The following is an 18,316-nucleotide window of genomic DNA, read 5'->3' on the forward strand; positions in this document are numbered from 1 at the left end:
CTGAATATAACTACAAGCCAGATGCAAATTAACAAGGTTTTAAAGACACACCATGGTTCAGTTTGGTATCTTTCTCAAAATGTCTTCATCTTATCCCAAGACTCAAATTCCAGTTCCTCCAAAGGCACCTGGAATGTCTTGCGTGGCCAGGCCCCCGGCTCGCACGCCTGTCTCAGCCTCAGAGCTGCCGCGGGGGGCCTTGAGGAGGACAGTGTTTGCTGTAGCTCCCTCACGTCTTTCTCCCTTCAAGGGACACAGGTTCTTTTCTAGGAACGTAAAACCCTCCGTGGCTGACTTATTTCCAGTCACCAGATCGTGACTTTCTGTTCTCCTGAATAAGAGAGAATCACCTCTCCGCTCTCTCCCTTTAACATTACAGCTGAAGCTGCTAGCTAAGTGTTATCTGATCTGAAATACAGTTCATCTCTAAAAATAGTCCCAACTACCCTATGACTTGTGCAGCCATTTAGCATAAGGTTGCTTAGAAGTCTTTTTAAATAATGTTTAAATGATATTTAAACAGAGTTCCGTGAAATGAATTAATAATTGTACAGAGAACTCTTTTCATTTAACTTTTATTTAATATATTTTTGAAATTCTACTTTTCTGCTTTAACCGTTATAGAAAACATAACCAGTTTATAAAGTGTAATTCATTGTCTTCATTCTTAATTTCCTCCTAAGTTTCCTCAAATCTTTTTTGGAATTTGGTGGAATAAAAGACCAAACAGCCAAATACTACTTACCAATTCTCATTATACAATCTTATCGATATATAAGACTAGTGGCCTGGTGTACGGATTTGTGCACATTGAAAGGAAATTAGAAGAAATATTTTAATATCGCTATTCGCCCTTTCTCTATAGTAGAAGTGTCAGAGATGAAAGAAAATTAGTAAAATGCATATGAAAATAATATATAAATTGATTAATAAGTAATAACATGATAGAAAAACAACAAAAACATGACATAAACACAACATTGATAAAAACAATGATAAATTGATTAAACTTATTCTAATATATCCCTGTATACCACATTAAGAATAAAAACACTTTCAGAGTGCTTGACTAATTTCCCTTGTGATGAAGTATTTATAACTTTAATGTCACATGCTCTTCGAACTCGAGAGAAAGCAACATATAACTGACCATGTCCAAAAACAGGTTCAGGTAGTAATATTCCTACTCTGTCTAGATTGGCACCAGCGAGAGCTTTATATGTATCACGCATGTGTGAGTCACCGTTTATTTTTAAATTGCCAGTGCGCTTATATATATAGACTAGAGGCCCGGTGCACAAAAATTTGTGCACTGGCGGGGGGTGGGGGGGGGCCCTCAGCCTCACTTGTGCCCTCTCACAGTCTGGGACCCCTCAGGAGATAACAACATGCTGACTTAGGCCCGCTCCCGGGTGGCAGAGGGCAGGCCTAATCCCTAGGTGCAGCCCCAGGTCGGGCTCAGAGCAGGGCCGATTGGGGAGTTGGGGCGCCGCCCACTGTCACACTCAAGGCAGGGTAGATGGGGAGGTTGCCGCACCACCCCCTGTCACGCACAGAGCAGGGCTGATCAGGGGGTTGGGGCGCTGCCCCCTGTCACGCACAGAGCAGGGACCATCAGGGGGGTTGGGGCTCCGTACCCAGTGACACACAGCAGGGCGGATCTGGGGGTTGGGGCGCCACCCCCTGTCACCCACAGAGCAGGGCCGATCAGGGTGTTGGGGCACTCCCCTGTCACACTCAGGGCAGGGCCGATGGGGAGGTTGCGGCTCCACCCCGTCACACACAGAGCAGGGCCTATGAGGGGCTTGGGGCACCACACCCTGTCACACACAGAGCAGGGCTGATCAGGGGGTTGGGGAACTCCCCCCTATCAGGCACAGAACAGGGCCGATCAGGGGGTTGGGGCACCTTCCCCTGTCATGAACAGAGCAGGGAGGATAGGGAGGTTGTGGCCCCGCCCCCTGTCACACACAGCCGCTGGGTGATCAGGGGGTTTGGGCTCTGCCCCCTGTCATGCTACTCCAGGGGCCAGGAGGCCTCATGGCTCCGCTGATCCCGGTGCCGGGAGGCATATTACCCTTTTACTACATAGGATAGAGGCCTGGTGCATGGGTGGGGGCCGGCTGGTTTGCCCTGAAGGGTGTCCTGGATCAGGGTGGGGGTCCCACTTGGGTGCCTGGCCAGCCTGGATGAGGGGATGATGGCTGTTTGCAGCTGGTCACACCCCCTTCAGGGTGGGGGTCCCCACTGGGGTGCCTGGCCAGCCTGGGTGAGGGAATGATGGCTGTTTGCAGCTGGTCACACCCCCTTCAGGGTGGGGGTCGCCACTGGGGTGACTGGCCAGCCTGGGTGAGGGGATGATGGCTGTTTCCAGCTGATCACACCCCCTTCAGGGTGGGGGTCCCCACTGGGGTGCCTTGCCAGTCTGGGTAAGGGGCTGAGGGCCGTTTTCAGGCTGGCGGGCAACTGAAGCTCCAAACCTCTCCTTTTTTTCTTTTTTTCTTTTTTCTTTTTTTTTTTTTTAAATATATTTTATTGATTTTTTACAGAGAGGAAGGGAGAGAGATAGAGAGTTAGAAACATCGATGAGAGCGAAACATCGATCAGCTGCCTCCCGCACATCTCCCACTGGGGATATGCCCGCAACCCAGGCACATGCCCTTGACCGGAATCAAACCCGGGACCCCTCAGTCCGCAGGCTGACGCTCTATCCACTGAGCCAAACCGGTTTCGGCTTCTTCTTTTTTCTTTTTATTCTTGGATTTATTTACCTTCTATGGCTGTCACTGGAACTGAGAGCCGGCTTTCTCTCTGAGGCTCAGTTCTAGCTCTGAGACCTTGGCTGCTGAAAGCAGGTATCTGGTTTGTTTGGGTTCTATAATCGAAACACTGTTTCAACTCCAGCTCTGAGGCCCGGCTGGCTGAAAGCAGGTTTTCTGGGGGTTTGTTTAGCTTCTATATTTGTTACAATGTTTCTTAAACTGCAAGCTCAGAGGCTGGCAGCGGCAGGCGGGGAACGTTGGCTTCCTCCGTCACTGAAGCAAGCAAGCCTCCTGTTCGCTTTAAGCTGCCTGGCTGCCGGCCGCCATCTTGGTTGGCAGTTAATTTGCATATCGCCCTGGTTAGCCAATGGGAAGGGTAGCGGAGGTACATCTAATTACCATGTTTCTCTATTATTAGATAGGATTGGACTCAGGAGCTTTTCTGTCAGCTATGTTAATACAGTTCCTTTGCACTTGGACCTAATAGTTTTTCAGTGTATAATTTCTGATGCAATTCTCCATTTTCTTATAGGCATGTTTTCCACAAGTCCTGCGTGGATCCCTGGCTTAGTGAACACTGTACCTGTCCTATGTGCAAACTGAACATTTTGAAGGCCCTGGGAATTGTGGTATGTTGCCTGTTTTGTGAAGTATCATCTCTCAGTGTAACTGAACAGCACAAGTGGACAGTTACCTCTCACGAGAAGACACTGGCTCCTTTGCCAGGTGTGGTGTCCGACCGCGCCTTTCTCCCAGCCCATCTCGGGGAACTCCCACAGAGAAGGGCAGGCGCTGTGCTGGCCCCCAAGGGCGCCTGTCGGGTGGTGGGCGTGTGGGGAAGAACTGGAAAAAGGAACAGAATGTAGATGGGCTTCATTCCAGTAGCAATTTTTCCTGCGTTCAGCATAACATAAAACTGTGTCATCACTTCTGTTCCTTCCTCTTGAATTTGGCTTTGTTCTCCTGGGTGTTGGTAAGTGGCAGCAGCGAAGGTGGGCGGTGGCAGCCCTGGGCGAACCTTGACCCCCGCAGTGGCGTTGGTCGGGGCACAAAGAGCACTTCAGCTCTGGCGGGGCGAGTGGGCGCTGAGCTGCGAGGACCCCCGAGACTTCCTACAGTTACAGTTCCTTCATTAAGAGAGGTATATATCCAGGATTATTGCTTTTTAGACAAAAAAAAAAAAAAAAAAAATACTCTCTTGTCTCCAAAAAAAAGAGTGAATGGATAATCTCCTTATGAATGAAAAGTTTAGTTTGACCCAACAGACGAATCCCCATTTTAGCTTGGCAGCCCAGAGCAGGCCTAAGCATTCCTGTTTGACATACGCTCTCAGGTGACAGTTCAGGTGCAGCCCTAGAGGGACATTCCTCCCCGTTTAGCCTCTCTTCAGAGCTCACTGACGTAGCTGAACAGGGTTTTCAGCACCGTGGACGCTCGGACTGCCTCGCAGGGTCGCTGGCCTCGGCTAAATGCCAGGAGCATGGCCTCCTGGTCACACTATAGAAATGTCTCCAGACATTGCCAAATGTCCCTTGAGGGACAAAGTCTGCCCCGTTTGTGGGGTGTAACATAGAGCTGCCGTCGTGTCTGCATGTGGAAGACACTGGAGAATACTAGCTTGGCCTCTTTTGTTGCCTCCAGCCTCCTTGGTGGTTTTTTGTTTTGTTTTTAATCCTATTTCAACTGTTAATACTTTTCCTCCGTTTTAATGAAAATTCTTCTAAAATGTATTACAAGCCACCATGGTTCCTTGTATGTTAAAAATAATAATAATAATAATAAACCTAACTGTCATTATAAGCACCAGTGATTACACAGTTGGGCTTTGGGCTGATGTAGAACGAAATTATTTTGCCTAGGAAGCTATTTGTGTTAGGTGTGGTTTGCTGTCACTTCTCTGTTGATAAGCTGCTCTCCGCCACCATTCCCAACCCTGCTTCTAATATGCTATCTGCTGTTGGCTAAAAGGATGAAGGTTGCTAGGGAAACCAAACATCCATATTGTGAAATCAGAAGACTTGTATATCCACTTGTCAGTTGGTAAGCTTTGGCCCCAAGGCAGCTCTGTGCCTCTCCAGGATTAGACGCTGAGGTTTTGAAACCATTTTCTTACAATTCAAAAGTCTTTTCAGCATTACCTGCTCTTGGTTTTAAGCTTTACTTGTGTTTAAAGGAGGAAGATATTTAAAAACTGACGACTAGATAAATGGGGCATTACAGAGAAGTTACTAGGATGAAGGGGTGTTGTATGTTATCTGCTGTCCTTGAGCATTGAACCAAAGTTACACCCTTGACTATTGGTCAGCTTTATGCTAAGACTAGAGGCCCAGTGCAGGAATTCATGCATGGGGCGGGGGGCGGGGGGGGGGGGTGGTGGTGGACTGTGGGCAGTGGTTGGCTGGCCACAAGAGGTTGGCTGTGGGAGCGCACTGACCACCAGGGGGCAGCTTCTGCGTTGAGCATCTGCCCCCTGGTGGTCAGTGTGTGCATAGCGACCGGTTGTTCAGTCATAACAGTCGCTTACGCTTTTATATAGATGTGCTCTGCCTCTGAGCTGCATCCACAAGGTTGTCATATTTTTATAAACGTGAAGTAATCCAGTTTTCTCAGTTCTGCAATGGATTTTCCTTAGTACCTTTTTTGGGAGGAAATTACCTGTTTCTTTTTTTTTTTTTTTTTTTTTACCTTTTTATTTTAAAGAAAACCTCTTGGGAAAAGGTAGTGGAAAAGGTAGATGGGGAGAAAAATGAGAGGAAATCCTGTGGAAAAAACTTGGTGAAGTCATTTCAACACAGTGTCAAACCTTTAGAAATGGTTATTCTTACAAGTCCTTTTAACCTGGAAATATTTTGCAGCCAAATTTGCCCTGCACTGATAACGTAGTGCTCGACATGGAAAGGCTCACCAGGACCCAGGCCGTGAACCGGAGGTCAGCCCTCGCTGATCTCGCCAACGACAACGCCCTCGGCCTCGAGCCTCTTCGCACGTCGGGGATCTCGCCGCTTCCCCAGGACGGGGAGCTCACGCCGAGGACGGGAGAGATCAACATTGCAGTGACAAGTAAGTGGGCCCTGTGCCCGGCGAGCAGCAGACTTCTGCTGCCGTTTGGTGTGTTGACAGTCCGGAGGAGAGTTGAGTGAGTCACGGGACAGTGACTTCATCTGTAGCCGATGGGTACTTTTGTTAAAACAGCTGTTGGAGATAAGAAACTTGCTTTATGAAAGGGGCTTGTGTGTCTGTGTGGAATTAAATGACGAGCTGCCCTGACCAGTAGTTGTTCAGAGGTTTGTCTCAGTAGCTGTTTAAGAAACATGTTTTGAAATGATGTGATGCAGACAGGCATTTCAGAAGGCCCTGCAGCATGGGGGAGGGTGTGACTGAGCACTGGTTCCCAGGCTGCACAGCCTCCTGAGAAGCTAACCCAGAATCTGGACTTCAGGGTTAGCTGAGGTGGCCTGTCGCTGCTCACTGTATCTCGCATTCTGTGTGGAGTTCGGTGTTTCGGGCTCGCCTCTTGGTATAATTGTACACACGGCGGGAGAAGAGCCAGAGGGGATCTGCCTTAAATGCTCTGGGGCGTGTTGTGAGCATCGCCAGTGCCGAACCATGGACGGAAGAGAAGCAGCCCAGTGTTTGGGTGGCCAGGCCTAAGTCCGTATGAGTGGCTGGTGGGCGTGCATGCGGCCTTGTGGACATTCACCGTAGCCAGTCCGCTGTTTCTTCAGTTCTGTTCTTTCCTTGTTATTTTCATCTAACAACTCGTCATCCCATCTCATCACCACTCTGATGCTGCCTTTTCCAGAATGTGCTATTGCTTGCCTCTAGCTTCAAGCCCTAAACCTAATGAGACTCCGCTTAACTCAGAGTCAGTGCAATAGTAAAGCTGTTAAGAAATATTTTCCCCTTCACATAGTGAGACTTGTGTGGACTGTTCAATTAATGTATATATGTTTCTCAGCAACCAGAAGTTATTAGAAAATGATTTGCCAGGTTTTATTCTATCATTTGTCTAAACTCAAGGAGACTTCATTCAGTTATACAATAAGTAAAACTAGTCTTCCATATGGTTTGACTCATTTCTGACCATTTCCAAGTGATTTATTTTAATAGCACTTCATATTTTTCTCTGTTGGTATTTAGGTTTTATGCTCTAGATTTTTTTAATTGATCAAGTAGTAAAAAGTTGTGTGTTTGTTAATGAGTTTTTGTAGGCCCTTCATTGATCAACACTTATTGAGCACCTACTACAACATTAAGTGCTGATTATTCTGTTATATTTTATGTAGAAATGTCCTTTCAAAATCGTCTATTTTGATGATAAAAGATACTACTTCATTCATCCAATTAATCACCGTGAGAAGATTTTATGCATGTTAATAAATAAAATTCATGTGGTTAAATCACGCCACAGCTGCCTCTATTTTCCCTCAAAACTCTGTAGCACCATAGCAACTACAGTGATTCAGACAGCACCCACTGTGTGCAAGGCACTGTGCTAATACACCCTGGAGGTCAGAGGTGACGAGACCCCGGCTGCAGTAAACCCTTTGCTAAAACACCCCTGAGCCCATCAGTATTGTTATGATATAGGTGTTTATTTCCTTTTGATTACTAGTTTTTATCACTGACAGCCCACACATATATGGGTGGTACACTCAGAAATCATTGAAGTTCTAAAAGTTAGTCTCCTTACCTTGTATAAAAGTCTGTAGGTAGAAAAAAATTAAAATGCTGTGTTGCGCTTCTTGATACTGATGACCAATCATCTCTTAATTTTTTTAAATGCCATTATACATTTTTCCTAACTTAAAATATATGCGTGTAAAATGGTGCATTTTGTATGGGTCCTTGAATGTTTATTTTGACTTAAAAACTCATAAATTCACTCTAATGAGAAATCGATAATCCAAGGAGCAGTGGCTGCATTGTTATTTAAAAAGAATGACTTTGCCAAGTCTTTTAATAATATAAACCAAGGTGGGCAGAGAATTAAAGATCACTACTTTTAAAATCCAATGAAAGTAGAATCACCTTCTTCTAGAAAATTTCTAGAATTGCACACACTGTTTTGCAAAGTTGTAGGATTCATGAAAACCAAATTAAGAAACACACAAGTTGCACACAGCTTTTGCATATAAACAGCTGTCATTTCAAGCAGGAATCTCTTCTCTCTGCCTTAATGCAGACATGTAGGAATTTTACTGTGTGACACTTTGGTAAGCCAGCCCTAGTCAGTGTATACTGTAGCAGACATTTGAGAGTTCAGACTTTTAGGACGTCAGATTGATTCTCAGGTTATTTTCAAGATTCTCAGTAAATATTGTATTTGGAAATTTGCAATACAGACGTTGAAAAGTTAGGGAAAATATAAACTGACTTCCTGGACCTAGAGTGAGACTAGATAAAAATCCTTAGAGTTCTGTGTGCCAGAGGCTTTCAACTCTGTGATGAGCCAGGTGTCTTGTGAGTCACCTACCTTCTTCCTAAAGCTTGACAGAGCCAGACCAGCCAGGGCTGCTTCCAGCGCTGGGGCTGGGAGGGCAGTCCTCGTTGGGAGACGCCAATAGCATGTGCTTTTTAAGTAAAGACTCTGAGTGACCCTCGCATAAGAGAAAAGAAGGTGGAAGTGAATGCCGTGGAAGGCCAGCCTGCGGACTGCCCACGAGACCCTTGGGAGCCACCATTCCATGTTTCTAAGCCATTCTCCAAGAATGAATGACATAACCGTGCAGACGTGACAGAACGAAGAAGGAAAGGTCTCATGTATGGCTAGTCCACTTTACTGTCACTTAATTTGACAAGTGAAAAAATCGACATCCATGTGCAATTTTATATACGTATTTTCACTACAGTTTTTGATGGCCACACTCCTCACAGACCTCAGGACCTGAACTGGAAGAAATATTTGGGCCATGCTTTCCTCTCTCCCTTGCAGCTTTCACCACTCCTTCCACTAACCTTCTCCAGTTAGTAGCTCTCTGGCAAACCTCCTCCTGCTTCACTTCCTTGAGCCAGTCTGGGCTCACACCTCCGTTGACGTCTGCGTCGTTGCTTTTGAGGGAAATGTTGACATCGATTTGACTTAAGCCTTCTCCCCAGAGTGATTTCCTCCCTTTCCTTTGTCAACAGAAGAATGGTTTATTATTGCCAGTTTTGGCCTCCTCAGTGCCCTCACACTCTGCTACATGATCATCAGAGCCACAGCTAGCTTGAATGCTAATGAGTAAGTAACAAATTGTTTTTTGGATTGCATGTGCCAGATCCCAGGAAAATATGTAGAGAAACTTTAATAAAGATGGTGAGAATTGGCTTTCACCCGTTTCATACTGATTCTGATGGGATCACACCTAGCAAAACCATTTATTTCAGGAACAGTCACTCAGATTGGGAGTTCACCTCGCTCAGCCACAGTAGCTCACTTGAGAAAAGATCCAGGGCTTCTCCTTAGCCACAAGTTTAGAGTGAATCAACCATGTGATGCTGATGCCACGGGAGCCGGTACAGCTGAGGATAAAGGCATTTGTGTCCTGGTCACTGACAGAACAGCCCCTTTAAAGGCCGCGTACCTGTCGGACGTGACCTGGAGTCTATGCCCTGAGCTTTGGGTGGAGCTCTGCACCCTGGCCGAAGGTCACGGAACAGGGACGTGGATGTTTAGCCTGCAAGGAAGAGGCAAAGATGCGATCAGGAAACAGTCAGGAGTGAAGGGAGGAGGAAGTAACTGTAAGCTGTATATCCAGAGGCAAAACAAGGACCAAAGAGTAGGTTACAGGAAGGCAGATGTCACCCCGGTGACAGGAAGACTCTGTCGGAGGCTACTTGCCAGGGAGGTGGTTTGCTGTGGAGAGCGGGGAGTGCTCAGGACTAGCGAGCTGGACGTCACTTGTCAGGGCTGCTCTAGGTGAGGTTTTTCAGAGGATGGAACAATGGGTTAGATGGCTGTTCCCATCCATTTTGATCCAGTGATTTTCCAAGATTAGCTTTCCATAGGGTAAGATAGAAAACAGTTTTTGGTTTTTTTGGGCGTTTACTGTAGGATAATGTTCAGTCACTTACCAGTATTCAGGCAAACTAATTCAAGACGGGAGCACCCCTGGGACACTGCCCAAATCTATAATAATAAAAGCGTAATATGCTAATTAGACTGGACAGCTGAACAACCTTCCGGACAACCTTCCAGACGAAACCTGGGCTGCGAGGGCTGAGGCAAGCCGCTGTGGCTGCGAGGGCCAAGCCCTTACAGAATTTCATGCATTGGGCCTCTAGTCTGAACATAAATGGTACAGGTGGGATTCACATGCTGCCCACATTCGATTATGTCTGCCATTTCATAACCAACCAAGCTCATGTAATGGATTCAATTAAATGCTCATTGTTCAGCCGTAGAAACTATGGATAAGTAACCTCCAGTTCAGTGACATGATTCTATTACCTCTCACCTAATCTGTTGGCTAGATGCTTGTAGGAAGTGCCCTTGGCATTCCTGAAGGATGACGTGTTGGGGAGTGTCATAGTCAGTAGGCATTCTTCAACCTTCAAATTCTTCAGCCTCACCCAACAGGTCACCAGCTGGCTGTTTCTGTTGGGCCCAGCTGATGCAGTTTTACTTCAACACACACAATATTAACTGCTCAAACTCTGGAGGCAGACATGCATGAATATGATTCCCTGAGCTGGGAAGTTATATTTATCTGAAGCTCATTTCAGTCCTTCATGAAACAAGGATAATGGTAGGAGTACATCATAGCACCTAAAGTGTTTAGCACAGTGCCTGGTACATAATTAGTGCTCAATAAATGTTAGCCCATCAATTCCACTGAGCTTTTTTAAGTTCTGTGAGTAAGACAGCCATCTGCCTTTATCATTTTCTTTCATGAAATAGATTACAGAGTCATAGGAGCTCTGCGAGTGCCTGTGATTCAAACCAGTCTGGAGGGAAATACTCATTTCACCTGCAGTCACCTCTTTTGCTTACTCCCATGCTGACCCATCAGGCTAGATGATTTCACAAATGAGTGAAAACTAGTCACAGCAAATAGTGTCACTATGAGCACTTTTAGAAAATTTTAAAGTAATTTAATGGTCAGCTTGCAGCCACTCAGAATCGGCCAGATGCTCAGGTCATGCATCAGATATTTTAGAGAATGCTCAATAGACCTGTTACCTATTAGAAATCCAAGTACCTGAAACATCATATTTCAGTTCCATGCATAAATGCCTGCATGGCTTAGAATCTAAGTCATAGATCTTAGATCCATGTCTTAGTCCAACCTTTCTCCCATTAGCCTTGATGCTGCAATTATTCATTTGAATATTATTTCTGTGCCTTCGATCAAAGCCATTCTGAAAGATGATTTTCATGATCCCATTTAAAGAGAGAAAATGAGAGAGTGTGAGAGAGAGTGTGGGGAGATGCATGAAAGATGGTCACCAGAATATTAATGGTGAATCTTAATTTAGTAGACTTACGGTGTTTTCTCTCCTATTGTGCTTTTATGTGTTGATGTTTTTATAGCATGAATGACTTAATTTTTAAAAGCCTTTTTAATTGTAAGAGATAATAGTCACTCAATGTCTCTTCCCCCAAAATGTTGATGAAAAATTTTAATTCCAGAGAAAAGTTTATTTTAGCAAATAAATTTGTAAGTATTCTTCATTAATGAATTTTTTTAAATCTATCTTACTTCCCTTTTTGCCTTTACCAAAAAATTACAACCAAAATGAGATTGCCTTTGCAACTTAATAGTTCGCTTTTAATTTTCTAGGTCACCTCATTCATTTGTAAGATAATCTTCTATTACAGTTTACTTTTCTGACCCTGTTACACTGAACTTGTGTTGTGATTTAAGCCAGACCTAGACCCAGTCGAGTCACTTGTGAAAATTTGTGAAGCAGCACTGTCCGGCTGAAAGGGCAGGCATGCGGCACCCCCTGGCGGGCCTCAGCCTCCACCCACGGGGAGGATTGCTGCCCCCAGGGGCGAGCGCACTGCCATCTCCCTCACCCCCTCTGCAGGGTTACCCAGGGCTTGACGCTACTGGCTTAATCAGGAGTCAATCAAAAGTCCATGTACCTGGGGTCACTCCTACTGTGAGGAAATACTCTAAGTACTCAACCATCACTAATTATGCTTTTTAATTTTTTTAACATTGCAAATCTAGTGAATTTTGAGACTTTGCAATATAAACAGGATAGTAGTCAAAGAAGCAAATAAACCAAGGTAAATATATTTTTATATATTTGAGTTTCATACCTCTGTTTCTTAGTACCTAAGTAAGCAAGGTTATTGAAGTTCAGTTTCCAAGGAGGTTTTCTCCTCTACTTCATTATTCAAATGAACCTTGTTAAAGCCTACCATTTACAGGCTTATATTTGTGTCAAGCTAATTTTCTCTCAACAGAAGAAAAGTAAATACTGTCTTTTTTTTTTTTTTTGAGGAACAAGTTATAAGTTAAATCTGTGGGTGATGTAGGAGATATTTTGAGTTGAGCGGAAGGATGAGTTAGATAGTCTCTACAGCCCATTCTCAGTTCCTAAATTTGGATTCATGGAAATCATGTCCTAAAATTTGCAGAGTGTAACCCATACATTCAAGATTGACACAGTCTCGGCAGGAGGAAGAAGCCGGCTGTGGTTAGCATGATGAAGTAACTGGGACAAATGTCAAATCCTGTGACAATGCCCCAGACCCAGCTGCCGGCTCTGCAGCAGGCCAGTGGCCTGGGCTGTCTCCCAGCACCCTTCCTGAGCCGTCCTCCGTGGGTCACGGTAAAGCGTCTAGACCAGGGGTGGGCAAACTTTTTGACTCGAGGGCCACAATGGGTTCTTAAACTGGACCGGAGGGCCGGAACAAAAGCATGGATGGAGTGTTTGTGTGAACTAATATAAATTCAAAGTAAACATCATTACATAAAAGGGTACGATCTTTTTTTTTTTTTTTTTTTTTAGTTTTATTCATTTCAAACGGGCCAGATCCGGCCCGCGGGCCGTAGTTTGCCCACGGCTGGTCTAGACCACATCAAAGGAATTGATGACTTTGGTTTACTCTCCACTCAATATTTCTCAGACTTTAAGAGGAGCACTGACATATCTCAATATAAAAGGGTCTGAAAATTCAAGATTTGATGTCTTGGGGAAGCTTAGCTTAGAAAAAGAGGAACCTGGGTGAGATGAGAGGTGTCTCCAGGTGCTGGGAGGACTCCCAAAGATGAGAATAGCCCCTACTGAGACCGTATTCCTGCACTGGGCTCTGTTACTCCCACCTGGCCCCGTTAATACTCCGAACAGTCCCTGGTGAGTCCCCAGGACTCACAGAAGCAACACTTACTGTGACACCTTCTGGAGGCATCCGCAGGGAGGTAGACTTCCACTTGACGTAAGAAAGAACTGCTGTCAGAATTGTCCCCCGGGACAGCATGTCTTGAAGGCTAGTGAGCCCGCCTGGACCTGCTTATCAGACAGAAGCTACAAAGCTGGAGCTGTTCAGAGGCAGGTCCTGCATCAAGTGGAAGTCTAAGGTTCCTGCCGGTCTGAGAGTCCCTCCTGAGCGGAGCGTCCCAAATGGGCCCTTCCCGGAGCGATGAGAGCCAGAGGAGGGGGCGTTTTAGACCATCTCCCACTGTGAGGTCCATTCTGCATGTGACCCAGGACTGCCCTGTGTACGGCTGGAGCAGAAATTTCCTAGGCGTTGTCCTTGCTCGTGCAGCGCTCCGATCTGTTCAGTACTTGGTTGCTGATGCTAGTCGTGAGCTCGCACACTGATTTACAGTCCATGAATAAGTTTGAAAAACTCTGATCTAAAGAACTTTGAATTTTTAGTTCTCAACTGTTTGCTCACACTAGCACCCATCTTTGTCTATTTTTCTGAGAGAGCCTTTCTTGTAACAATGCCAGCAAAGACTTGAACTTGTCCGAGCGGGTTAATGAACCCTCTTCTTCATCTGAGCATTTGCTTTTCCTGTTAGCCTCCCTGAGCCTGAGATACATACAGAGGAGTAACCTCAGGCCTGTCCGGCCTAAGTGACCCCGAGAAATGGCGTAGGAAGCGGAGCCTGGCATTGAAACGGCGTCCTGGGTCAGTCCTTTCCCTGCACCGCGTGTCTCTGCTGCTCCGGAGAGCGAGCCGTTGAAGGGCTCAGGCAGTGTGGGGGAAGATGACAGATTTGGTTTTCTAAAAACAGTATGACAAAAAGAATTAAAAGCAGTGGGACCTTTGATTGGACTTCTGTACTGTCTTTGGCAGTGGGCTTTTTATTTTTTTCCAGAAGTACCTTTAATTATGGCTGCATTAGTTTATAATAAGTAAGTTTAAAATTTTTGATTCACCCATTAAAAGTCCTCATATCTGATAGCCAGCTTTTCTGAGGAAATATTACCAAAACAATGTATCTTACATATGCACTAGAGTAGTGGTCGGCAAACCGCAGTTCGGCAAACCGCAGCTTGCGAGCCACATGCGGCTCTTTGGCCCCTTGGCTCTTCCACAAAATACCACGTGCGGGAGCGCACGTACAGTGCGATTGAAACTTCGTGGCCCATGCACAGAAGTCAGTTTGCCGACCACGGCTCTAGAGTAATTAATAAAGCCTAGAGCTTACGTGAAGCTGCTGTGAATGGTGTTTCATTGCTCAGATGCCAGTGTGCCCTGCATGCAGCCTGGGGCCCGGCTGTGCCGCTCAGTGCCCTGCAGCGTTGACCTGAGCCGAGCACTTGCCACCGGAGATGAGCTGGGTAGCTCAGTACCGCACAGGTGGGGGTGCACAGGCTTCCTGGAGGGGATGACTTAGGAGCAGGCTGGGCATCGTTGGGCACAAAGCGAGGGAAAGGCAGAGCAGTTCAGGGAGTCGTGTTTGATGTGTCTGCTGTAGGTGGCAGTGGCGGTGGTAGGCGGACTCTAGAATTTGAACATTATTCTTGTAAACGGTGCGTAATGTGTAAGGCTTTTCAGCAAAAAGTAATTCCTGGCGGCTGAGAAGCTGCTCCGGCTGGTAGACTGGAGGCAGGAAGATAAGGGAGGTAAAATGCAAAATTGAATGAGGAAGTCAGGGTGGTAAGGGAGGAGATGAAATCAAGAAATGTTAGCGATTGTGTGGTAACAAAGGCGATGGTTTGAACTACGGACCTGGAACTCGGCAAAGAGAAAAGCGGGCAGAACTGGGGACCGGACTTGGGAACCTGGAAGTGAACCGGGCAGCGCAGGGTTCAGGAAGGAGGGCGGTCCTGGTCCGTCCTGCGGCTGCAGGCAGGCAGCACTAGCCCAGGGCAGTGAGGAGGCAGCAGAGGACTTGAGGTGCCTCAGGCACTGATGCAGGCACACGTACCCATGATCCGGGAGTTCCCATAAGAGCCATACCTCCCTGGAAGTCCGTGCTCTTCACATATTATTTCAAAATAAATAATGGCGTTCTTGTTTGAGGAAAAGGAGGAGCATGTTTTAAGAACAACAGTGACAGATTTCAGGACACTCAGTTTGAGCATGTGTTCAAGCCAGGAACAGTTCAATTGTGGAGTTGTCCCCACCTTTTAAACAGGAAGCTGTTAGCCTACACTGTCCCCTGCATTTCTCTGGGAATATGAACACATTCTAAGGGGACGTGGATCTGAGGCTGCTGAGTTCAGGGAAATGCCGATGGCTTACTGGCTTCCCCGGGGGGCTTGGGAAATAGCTTGGGAAAAGCGGGGGCAACCCTCAGCCACTGTCGGTTAGGATCCCTTCCTCTGTTATTTTAAAACATTGACAACTACCCTTTCACTAATTCCTGACCTTTTTTCCTTTTATTCCATAGGGTAGAATGGTTTTAAAGAAGAAACAAACTGCTTTCTGACTGATTGCCTTGAAGGGAAAAAAGAACCTATTTTTGTGCATCATTTACCAATCATGCCACACAAGCATTTATTTTTAGTACATTTTATTTTTTCATAAATTGCTAATGCCAAAGCTTTGTATTAAAATAAATAAATAATAAAGTGAAAGGCTGTGCTGTTGCGTGTTATTCACCCACTTGTGTTTGGAAGGCTGATTTGGAGGTCACATGCCCAGGTTTCTGTTTCAGAGACAGAACGTGCTCGCGACTCCCCCTGGGAGGACCAGTGCCACTCATTCTGTTGGCATTTTCATGTTGGCTCCTACTCTGCCCGACTAGGACCCCAGCCTGTGTGTGGTAATGTCCTTCGGGCTCTTCAAGGTCACCATTCACTCTGATCGTATCTTGTTCCTTTGTTTGTGGTTGCTATCCCTCCAGCCACAATGGCAGCTCCAGGGACATGACATTGCATCGCTTGCCACTACCCGCCTACCTAGTAGAGTGCTTTGCACATAGTAAGTGCTCAATAAATATTTGTGGGATGAAGGGTTAAGTGTAAGAAAAAAATCTCCAAAAGTCTCGCTGATTAATAAGTCTGCTGACTTTTAAACCTAGTTTTTACAGCATCCTTTTAAATATAGCAAATTCTAAAAGTTGGATGAAAGCAATTTTACGTATATAAATGGTATATTTTTGCTTTATTGATGAGCAAGACGTTGAAATATTTTGTTATATTGAATCATATGAGCTTGAAGAATTATCAGTCTGTGTTTCACCCGAGGATATTTTTCCATTGAAAATTTTGGAGAGAGTGGGAGGGAGGGAGAAAGAGAAACATCAATGTGAGAGAGACATTGATGTGGCTGCCTCTTGCACACGCCCCAACAGGCGACCCTTCTGTGCACAGGCCAGTGCTCTACCACTGAGCCACACTGGGGTCATATGTGTGACATTTTGAGCACTGAGTTCTCAGCCTTCCACCTCAGCATACCTGAGGGTGAGAACATATTCCCGTTGGTAGCAGGTTCCTTCAGCAGTCATGCTCAAATTGGTAGGCTGGGTTGAAGAGTTTTTTCCTTTGTTTTGTCTTTTGTTTTTTTAGCTATAATTCACATACCATAAAACTTACCCTTTTAAAGGGTAAGCCATTTCAGGGTTTTTTAGTATACTCACAAGGTTGCACAACCATCACAACTGTCTAACTACGTCGCATTTTCATCACTCAAAAATGAAGTCCTGTACCCATTAACAGTCACCTCTCACTATCTACTCTCTGTCTCTATGAATTTACCTGCCCTGGACGTTTTCTATAAATACAGTCATACAGTATATGGCCTTTTAATCCTATGTAATAAAAGCCTAATATGCAAATCGACTGAACGGCAGGACGACCGGTTGCTATGACACACACTGACCATCAGGGGGCAGATACTCAACACAGGAGCTGCCCACAGGCCCCAACAGGTGGCAGTGGAGGATAGGGCTGGCGAGCGGGTGGCACCAGGCCAGCCAAGGCAGGTGCCAGCAGGGCCCCCTCAGTCTCCCCACCAGTCACCACACAGATCAGCCCTGATCGCCCGCCAGGCCTAGGGACCCTACCTGTGCATGAATTTCATGCACCGGACCTCTAATGTATACACACACACACCCACACAGACAGACATATCTGTGTATATGTATGTATTTTTTTTTTATTTCAGAGAGGAAGGAAAAGGAAGAGAGAGATAGAAACTTCAATGATGAGAGAATCGTTGATTGGCTGCCTCCTGCTGGCAATCGGGGCACATGTGCCCTGACCGGGAATCAAACTGTGACCTCCTGATTCATAGGTCAGTGCTCAACCACTGACCCATGCTGGTTGGGCAGTATGTGGCCTGTTGTGTCTGGCTAATTAATGTCTTCAGGTTTTATCCATGTTGTAGCAGTAACAGGACTTTATTCTTTTTTATGGTTGAATAATATTCCATTACATAGATACACCACATTTTGTTCATCCAGTCAGCCAGTGATGGCTGTTGGGTTCCCACTTTTGACTGTTGTAAACAAAGCTAGTATAAACATTAGTGAATGGGTTTTGTGTGAACTTTTTTCAGTTCTCTTGGTACATTTCTAGGAGTGGAATTGCTGGGTCATAGGGTAACTTGATAAATTTAAATTGTTGAAAACTGCCAAAGTGTTCTCCAAAGCAGCTGTACAATTTCACAATGTACAAGGGTTCCAATTTCTCCACATCCTCACCAGCACTTACTACTTTTCTTTTTGAAAAAATTACAGCCATATTTTTAGTGAGTGTACAGTAGCACCTCATTTTGGTTTTGATTTACATTTCCCTAATGACTAATGATTTGAGTATCTTTTCATTTGCTTGTTGGCCACTTGAGTGTCTTCTTTAGAAAAACGTCTATTCAAGTCCTTTGCACATTTTTAATTGGACTATTTGACTTTTTGTTGTTGAATTGTAAGAGTTCATTATATATTCCAGGTATTAGACCCTTATCAGACGTATGATTTGCAAGCATTTTCCCTTCAAGTCCTTTTTTCCTTTCTTTTTTATTTTAATAAATTTTTTATTGATTTCAGAGAGGGAGAGACATAAAAACATCAATGATGAGAGCTGCCTCCTGCACACCCCACATTGGAGATTGAGCCACAGCCTGGGCAAGTGCCCTGACTGAGAATCAAAACGTGACCTCCTGGTTCACAGGTTGACAGTCATTGGTCCACCCCCGTTGGGCTACAATTGCCCTTTAT

General features: G+C 45.4%; 1 protein-coding gene across 3 annotated transcripts in view; it reads left to right on the forward strand.

Moving 5' to 3' along the window:
* Nucleotides 1–18,316, forward strand: part of RNF130 (ring finger protein 130) — a 142,382-nt gene that overhangs the window by 107,027 nt on the left and 17,039 nt on the right. The window contains exons 6-9 of one of the 3 annotated variants that reach the window (XM_081091928.1): nucleotides 3,295–3,391; nucleotides 5,618–5,822; nucleotides 8,892–8,985; nucleotides 15,548–15,761. In XM_081091928.1, coding sequence (XP_080948054.1) covers nucleotides 3,295–3,391; nucleotides 5,618–5,822; nucleotides 8,892–8,985; nucleotides 15,548–15,563 — 412 coding nt within the window. In that variant the 3' untranslated portion in view covers nucleotides 15,564–15,761. Of the gene's footprint in view, nucleotides 1–3,294; nucleotides 3,392–5,617; nucleotides 5,823–8,891; nucleotides 8,986–15,547; nucleotides 15,762–18,316 lie in introns of those variants that run through there. The other 2 variants (XM_081091930.1, XM_081091929.1) reach the window with 2 other exon arrangements.

Source organism: Myotis nattereri, assembly GCF_964212035.1.
Source record: "Myotis nattereri genome assembly, chromosome: 5".
NCBI classification, from domain to species: Eukaryota; Metazoa; Chordata; class Mammalia; order Chiroptera; family Vespertilionidae; genus Myotis; species Myotis nattereri.